Genomic DNA, 8,566 nt, shown 5'->3' with positions numbered 1-8,566 from the left:
CGGGCTAAAATTATTACTCGTAGCAGATGGCTAAATTTCAAGACCAATTAGGTCTGGAGATACAACAGGCATCTTCTGAATAAATTTTAAAAAAAAGTTGAAACGAAAACATTTTGACATTCTTAAATGAAAGTAATTCCGTAATGACCGTTTTTTATATATATATTTAGACAAGCTATCGAAAAATAAGTTAAAACGTAATCATATGTGAGACTACAATGTAATATTTAAACACAGAGGAAATAAAAACACTATCGAAGTCTCCGGAATCGGAAAAGAAAACATAAAACAAAGGACTTCATAATAAATCTAGGAAATGTTTCTAATGAAACCGTATTTATCTTTGTATAAGAGTTGCCTTACAATTAAAAAAAAAACGCGTATGCGTGCAAAAATTTTGGAATTCACTTTAAAAAGTGTCGAAAAAAGACAAAGCAAGCATAAATTATTATAAAATAAAATTTAGGAGCTCTCCTTTCTAAGCTGTTGGAGTCATATCTTTCATATTGTGGCTACTACCTTCTCATAATTTAAGGGTCAGGAATCCATCTAAGAAAGAGGAAAGTGTTTTTTTTTTTACTGTTTTCATAATTTTAAAGATAATCTACACTATTTAGTTAGCATATATAAGGTTACGTTCCGAAACCATTGAGAATGAATCTTATTATTTAAAAATTCAATCGTTAAATCAAGAGTTATTTAGGGTGTTAACTTTTCCTTACGAAACACTTAAGCTAAGCTTGTGGTAGAACAAAATTTTAAATTTACAAAAAAAAAAAAAAAAAAAAAAAAAAAACTCCTTTTGTCAATTGACTTGAGCACTGTCGGTAAATTTCTTTACGGAGATAAAGTAGAACTATTGGTATGAATTAAAAGAAAATTATGACTCGAGGCTGCAAAAAACGTATGACAACAAGCATTAACAAACTGATAGAAAGTTTTTCTTTTTCAATTTTGAAGGTTTTCTTCAACATAATTTAAAACTCGTTTCTATCATTTTAGTATATGATATTCTCCTTAATGTGAATGGCGAAGATTACTTCCCTCCTACTGATGAAATTGCAGTCTTCGGAGTGGTTCATAATCGTCGACATCTAGTAAATCCATGCCAGAAAGGAATTGCTCTTAAAACAGGACATAATTATAAAATATTTGTCTCCATGGCAAGTAAATTATTTAAAATTTTCAACTTATTATCTTTAATATATGAGTTTTATTGAGAAATTATAATTATTTCAATGTTCCTGCCAGAGTTATGCTTTTGGGTTTTATGAATGCATGTGATTATCATATAAAAGCAATAGAGTACTTTCCCGAAATATAAAAAATGATTTAATTGACGCTACATAAAAATTACTTAAGGTGTTTTTCAATCATCACCCTTCATCCATAATCTAGATAACATTTTTAGATTATTCTATAATATTCATACAAATTAAATTACTAAGTCAATTATTAAAAAAAACACTTCAGTCAAAATTACCTTGATTATTAATATAAGATTTTAGCGTAAGGCAGTTAAAACTAAAAGTGGAGAAAAGGGTTATTAATAAAATCTTTCGGATTCATCTTTTTAAACTGGTTTAGTTCTAATCTCCCCTCAATAATGAATTTTGAAAGAGAAATTTTCAGGGCACCTTAAGTCTTTACATAATTATGTGCTGTTCTCAACTTGAAAAGTTCTTGTATTACATTCTAGAAGGAAAAAACTTTATTTGTATGAAGAAAATAAAAGATTTTGTTTCTTAGAACATGAAATGTTTTTGTTTTTAATTCAATTACCGTTGATTTTAAGTCACCGAAAATCTTGGTGCATAAGTCATCCGTTGCATAGGCCTACCCCATTTATTTGAATAAGAGATAGCAAAAGTCCTTGCATGTCCTTGTACAGGGTTCGTTAGTCTAGAACTAAAAAAAAACAAGCAAATACGAAAACTTTTAAATCAATCGTCGTTGAATGAATATGGTTGATAGAAGGAGAAATGGCTTAGAAATGGAGAGAAATGGAGAAGGGAAATATCAGCTCTACACCCCTAGACGTCAAGTGTCAAATGATATTTGACACGTGGTAAAATGTGGATTAAAATGTTAAAGAGAAATAGTGTGGAATGTGGATGAAGAAGATTTTTGCCGGATTCAGAGCAAGAGGTTAAAGTAGGATCCATTGATTGCACAGTGGTATTTGAATGACGATACTGCTAACGTTAATGAAACTGACAAAGATGGTGTCTAGGAATCTATAAATTCGTAGCTTTATACTATGTTTTTTGAATAAATTATCTTTGCTCTTTTTATGATTAGGTTTTTTTCCCTCAATAGTTTAAAAATTTAACTCCAAATTTCAAGAACTGATTGAATTTGCAAGATTATTTTTGTTAAAAAAGATAACTTATTTCTTTATCTACTTCATTAGAACAGGTATCAATAAAAGGGTTTCTTACCTTGTTCCTCTACCCGGGTCGATACGTACCTAAATAAATCAAATCAGTGACCACAAACTCAATAAAAGTACTCCTACGAAATGGTTAACATGTGTATATTAACAGCCCTAAACACTACAAAAACAACATGATCTCTCCAACGACAGTAACATAATCAAACTAACTAAAAAATTGTTGTTCTTAGAGAGTTCCAAATCTCATGGCGCCATCTCGTGGTGTTTTCTAGCAAAGGAAAACGGTATTCTGTTTTTAACACTCCCCTTTTTGAGTTTCGGGGCATGTTGAACCGAATCTCAATACTTCATTGTCCAAATCTGGATGGTGGGAGAACAACACGTCCAACTCTGGTAGTAGCAGGAACTGAATCAGGAATGTCCGATGATGTTCTTTCTGGCTCATCTTTAGAAGTCTCTGGCAGCTGATCTTCGCTGTTGAGATTCTCCTCGTCCAGTTCTAATGGGCAGAGATTTTCAATTGGTCTGATCAGAATTCCGGATTTGGTCTTAACTTTGGCTCTTCTGATCAGTCCATCTTTACTAGAGTAAACTGAGAGTATTCTTCCCAAGGGCCAATGTATTTTTTTGTGATTATCATTCCAAATCAAGATGATATCTCCAACTTTAGGATGGTATGTTGTCTTTCGAACTGTCAGTCTATGATGTAGCTGACTCAGATATTCACTACGGAATCTTGCTCGTAAATCTGTCATCAGTCTTCTTCTATACACAAGTCTTTTGCTTAATTCCGTCTTGTCAGTTAGCTTTAATCTATCCAAGACCGTAGTACTACTAGTACGAGTGTCTTTCAGGAATAAATTAGGTGTTAAAGGACATAAATCATCGGGATCATCGCTAACATATGTTAAGGGTCTTGAATTGAGTTGACTTTCACAATCACACAAAACAGTTTCAATTTCCTGGTAATTTAAGGATGTATGACCTAGGACCTTCCTCAAAATTCTTTTCAAAAGTCCTACTAACCTCTCAAAAAATCCTCCCCATCACGGAGCAGTCGAAGGTAGGAATCTCCATAAAATTGGAGAAAATGTTGTCTTTAGTCTTTCTAGGTTGATATTCTTCAGAGAGTTGTTAGTCCCAATAAAATTAGTCCCATTGTCGGAGTAGATAATTGACGGACGTCCTCTGCGTGCGATAAATCTTCTTAGGGCAAGTATGAAATTATCTGTTGAAAGTGATGTCAATAGTTCTAAGTGTACTGCCCTATAAATCGCACAGGTGAAAATTGCGATCCACACTTTCTTGTTGTCCTTCGTAAGCAACGGTCCAGCAATATCCACTCCTATAACTTCAATAATTGAGGCGTTTTTTACTCTGTCCTCCGGGAGTATTCCTTCTGGTATTTCAGGTCTTTTCACATTGAATCGTTGACAAGTTATGCAGGTTTTCAGTACCTTTTTTACAGTTCTTCTAGCTTTTAATATCCAATAATCTTCTCTTAGAGCTACCATTAAAGATTGTACTCCAGGATGTCCAAGTTCTTGGTGTTTGTGTAAAATAAGGCTCTTAAGAACATGATGATCAGATGGTAAAATAATTGGAACTTTAAAGTTTTCATTGTCTTCTCGCATAATGATTTTTGTTTTAATTCTCACAAGTCCATTAGCGTCTGTAAATATTGACAGGAGTTTCAGACTCTTCAATTTTTTGCCTTGGAATGAGTCTTCTTGAACCCTTTTCAAGATTTTGAGTTCAGCTTTAATAAACTCTTCTACAGATAATTTTCCTGTTTTCTTACTGCTTGCTCTGAAATTTTCAAAAAATCTATATATCCAGCCTGTAATTCTGATTATTTTCTTGTAGGATGATATGTTGTAAAATTCGTCATCTTTTATATTTGAAGATGATAAAATGATTTTCTTCTTCTTGGCATACACTATTTTTTCATCAGGAACTCGATCAAAATTAGGCCAGTTTTCTCTTGATTCTTTAAGCCAAGATGTTCCTTCGTGCCATTGTCTCTTCAATAGGGTTTTAACTGTGCAACCTCTTGAAGGCAAATCCGCTGGATTTTGGGTTCCCGGAACAAACTTCCAGTCACTGGCTTTTGAAAGTCTTCTAATTTCGTCAACTCGATTGGATACGAAAATCGTCCAAGGGCCTTCTTTCCTTATCCAATAAAGAGCGTCCATGGAGTCGCTCCAGAAAAATGTTTCAATATCTTCCAATCTTAAATCCTTTTTTACTGTATCAGCCAATCTAGCTCCAATGTTACATGCAAGTAATTCTAATCTTGGTATTGACACTTTTTTCAATGGGGCAACTCTAGATCTTTCTTGAATAAGTTGGCAAGTAACTTTTCTATTCCTTTCCGCCCTCAAAAAGATGCAAGTCGGATATGCCACCATGGAAGCGTCACAAAAGATATGAAGTGTTAAGCTTGATTTAGAAAGATTTAAGTTTGAAAGTCTACGAGAAATTTTGAAGTTGCTCAATTCTTTTAATTCTTCTTTCCATTTTTCGAATCTCTTAATTATTTCGTCGGGCAATTTTGAATCCCAAGAAATTCCAATCTTCCAGCATTCTTGTAGAAGAAGTTTCGGGATCAACGTTATAGGACAAGTGAACCCTATAGGATCGAACAGCTGGTGTGCCATAGATAGGATTTTTCTCTTGGTAACTGGTTTACTATTGTTTTCTTCTTTAACCAGCTCACAGGATAAAGTGTCATTTTGCTTGTCCCATTTTAGGCCTAATACGGACACTTCCTTTTCACAGATGGAATTATCTTGCACAAATTCGTTCATTTCAAGTAGGTAGTTATTTTCATAGCCACGTAAATCAAATTTAGCAGCTTTTAAAATTCTCTGAGATTCAGATCTAAAATATTCCAATTCTGAAGCTGAGTCTACACTTGCAATGCAATTATCAACATACATAGAGTCTTTGATCTTCACTGCAAGACTTTTCAATGGCTCTTCTACCTGATCTAATACATGATTCAGAACAGCCGCAAGTAAGAAGGGGCTACATGACATTCCGAATACTACTCTACAATGTCTATATGTAATTATCTTTTGAGGATCTCCGTCTTTCAACCACATGAATCGTAAACAATCCCCATCAGATTCGTTAAGAGATATTTGTAAAAATGCCTGTTTGACATCCGATATTACTCCGATCTTTCCCCATCTAAACCTATTTAATACAGCTGGGATAATTTCTATGAGATTTGGGCCCTTTTCTATGCATTCATTTATTGATACGGAGTTTTTGGTTTCAGCTGATCCGTCAAAATAGGACGTACTTTAAAGGTTGAATTATCTTTAAAAATTGCCCTATATGGCAAATAATGTATTCCAAAGCTTTTAGAATAATCATTACCCTCATTAACTTGCTCTATTATACATTCTTTTTCCCATTGGTTAAAAACCTCTTGATAATCATTTAACCGATTCGCTGATTTAAGGGATTTAACTGTGTATTTTAGTCTTTTATAAGTCAACTCTTTATTATCGGGTAAAGGAGGATGACCATCTAACCAGGGTAAATTAGCCGTATATCGGCCCGTACTGTCTCTACCAACCGTTTCTCTGAAATGTTTCAAAGCAAGTTCTTGGGTTTGTGTTTTAGAGCGTTTTTCACTACTATCTTTAATACCCAAGGTATCTAAATTCCAGAGATCTTCAATTTTTGCATTATTTACATGCAATGACAATAACATTGAGCTAGTTGTAGATGTTCCCTCTACCTCAGATTTACCCATTACTGTCCACCCTAACTAAGTATGTACAGCAACCAAACCTCCCTTAAGGTGTTTTACTTTTCCTGTCAATATCTTTCCAGCGTAGTCAGCTCCAATGAACAAATGAATCTCGCCAGAATCTCTTTCATATAAACAGGACCTATCATTAATCATCGTATCACTAATATAAATACCCAGATCTTTTAATTCGTTTAAACAATATGCATCATTCATTTTGGGTACGGAAGCACAAATCTTTTTCTCATCTAAAACCTCTAACTCACAATTATAGCTTCCATCAACATTTAATAAGTTTAGACAATATTTTTGATGTATTTCAGTATGTTCAATTCCACCGAATAATCCATGATTCACGGATTCTTTCCCGGACCCTTTTAAACCCATTTTTCCAGCAACAAATTTTGTGACATACGATCTCTGACTACCTTGATCGATTATTACCCTTATTAACTGTTTCAAATTATTTTCTTTAATGCATACTATTAAAGTTTGAAGATAAACTTCCCGCGAACAGTTATTATTCGAAAGTGTAGTATTTTCTATTATTTCTGGTTTTTCATTTTTTGAATATTTATTATCCTGAAAACACATAATTTCAACGTGTTTTTTATTGCAATGAGAGCATTTAACCTTTTCCCTGCACATTGAGCTCATGTGATTTTCCCGAGACATCTAAAACAAATGCCCTTTTTTAATAAAATTGATTTGCTTTTATCTAAGGATAAACTTTTTCCATATTCACAATTTAAACCAGAACAATTTAACTCACCGCAAAACGGACACGACCTTGCTTTAGAAGTAGAATCATAAACAAATAATTCATTGGCAGTAGGATTTCCTTCGCGATCATATTTCACTTCCCGCTCCCCCCTTTTGTGGTGACGCCAACTACCTTCATTAATATTCGGATACGGCGGCGAATTTTGTTTTTCTTTCACTCTCATTAAATCAGTCTTCTATTTTGCTATCAACTGCTTATTCAAAAAATTAATCAAATCAGTTAAAGAATATTTTTCTCCGAATTCTTTATTAAATTCAAATATTAAATCGTTTGGGATTGACTTAAGTATTACGGGGGATAATAAAGTACTAAAAGTATCTGATGAAATACCTAACGATTCTAAACTTCTTATATGGATTTGTATTTTATCAAATAATTGCCGAAAATTTTTTACATCACCAGAACGCTTTAAAGGGGTAATTTCTAATAATTGACTCATGTGGTTGTTTATCAATGTTTATTTTCTTCCGAAGCGCTGTTCTAGCAAATCAATAGCTTTAACATAATTTTCTGAGGAAATAGCAAAACCTCCTATCGTTTCTAAAGCTGTTCCACATAGATGAGCTTTTAAATAGTTAAATTTATTGACATCATCTAACGATTTGTTCTTATGTATCGATGTTTCGAAAGAGTTCCAGAAAGTAAGCCAATCACTTATATTTCCCGAAAATTTCGGGATTACTATCTTCGGTAATTTTATATTCAGCATTTCTGGTTTCGTTTCTACTTCCACTTCGCGACTAGTAGTAGGAGCTACATGTTGGGGAAAATTGAGAGGTTCCAGAATATTTTTCTTTTGATTCAAATTACGCAAATATTTATTAGCTTTAAATCTCCACGTTACTATCTTTTCACGGTATTCATCTGCAGTTTCTAATTCTTTATCTTCTAAATCCTCTGGTTTAAACAGATTTTCTGATTCAGAATCAACTGTTTTGAGAGACTCGAATTTATCATTTAATTGTTCAATAATTAGATCAATTTCGGTTTCTTCATCAGTTATTTCGTTTTTTTGAATTTCTGATTCTATCTTTGAAATTAGCTTAGTAACTGATGTTCTTAACGTAGTGCGTTTCTTTTTAAGGAGCTCAATGTTTGTGGCCATTTTAGAGCTATTATTATTCACACTATTTTCAGTTCCAGTGTCCATTTATTTTCTTAACACTATAAATCAAATTTATAATAATAGTTCTTATTTTATTAAAATACGAACCGATAGTGCCGGCTGGGATGCCATGTTAAAAAAGATAACTTATTTCTTTATCTACTTCATTAGAACAGGTATCAATAAAAGGGTTTCTTACCTTGTTCTTCTACCCGGGTCGGTACGTACCTAAATAAATCAAATCAGTGACCACAAACTCAATAAAAGTACTCCTACGAAATGGTTAACATGTTTATATTAACAGCACTAAACACTACAAAAACAACACGATCTCTCCAACGACAGTAACATAATCAAACTAACTAAAAAATTGTTGTTCTTAGAAAGTTCCAAATCTAGTGGCGCCATCTCGTGGTGTTTTCTAGCAAAGGAAAACGGTATTCTGTTTTTAACAATTTTGCTGAAAAGGATTTTTTTTCTTTTTTGTTAAAAATCAAAATCAAGTTTTAAATTAAA

The 8,566-nt window shown here is 33.1% G+C and overlaps 2 protein-coding genes across 2 annotated transcripts; both read right to left on the bottom strand.

Moving 5' to 3' along the window:
* Positions 1-2,742: 2,742 nt before the first annotated feature.
* Positions 2,743-5,502, bottom strand: LOC122272653 (uncharacterized). Its single transcript, XM_071188467.2, has 2 exons — positions 3,697-5,502; positions 2,743-3,357 (listed from the first exon to the last, which is right to left on the bottom strand). Exons 1-2 carry the CDS (start codon positions 5,500-5,502, stop codon positions 2,743-2,745), a joined length of 2,421 nt encoding a protein of 806 aa, XP_071044568.2.
* Positions 5,503-5,654: 152 nt separating this feature from the next.
* LOC147808676 (uncharacterized) lies at positions 5,655-6,164 on the bottom strand. The gene has a single exon (XM_087162673.1). It carries the CDS (start codon positions 6,162-6,164, stop codon positions 5,655-5,657), a length of 510 nt encoding a protein of 169 aa, XP_087018799.1.
* Between the last annotated feature and the right edge of the window lie 2,402 nt (positions 6,165-8,566).

This window comes from Parasteatoda tepidariorum, chromosome 5 (genome assembly GCF_982258835.1).
Source record: "Parasteatoda tepidariorum strain Cologne lab strain chromosome 5, Ptep-v5.0, whole genome shotgun sequence".
In the NCBI taxonomy this organism is placed as follows: Eukaryota; Metazoa; Arthropoda; class Arachnida; order Araneae; family Theridiidae; genus Parasteatoda; species Parasteatoda tepidariorum.
The sequence above is the reverse complement of the archived record's forward strand: the minus strand, read 5'-3'. Positions and strand labels throughout refer to the sequence as shown.

What these genes read in the sequence shown, in the direction of transcription:
- LOC147808676 (XM_087162673.1), bottom strand. Translation starts at nt 6,164, where the DNA reads ATGGGTAAATCTGAGGTAGAGGGAACATCTACAACTAGCTCAATGTTA.
- LOC122272653 (XM_071188467.2), bottom strand. Translation starts at nt 5,502, where the DNA reads ATGTGGTTGAAAGACGGAGATCCTCAAAAGATAATTACATATAGACAT. An exon ending in TTACGAAGGACAACAAGAAA is followed by an intron (nt 3,358 to 3,696) that starts GTGTGGATCGCA and finishes TTAAATTACCAG; the next exon opens with GAAATTGAAACTGTTTTGTG.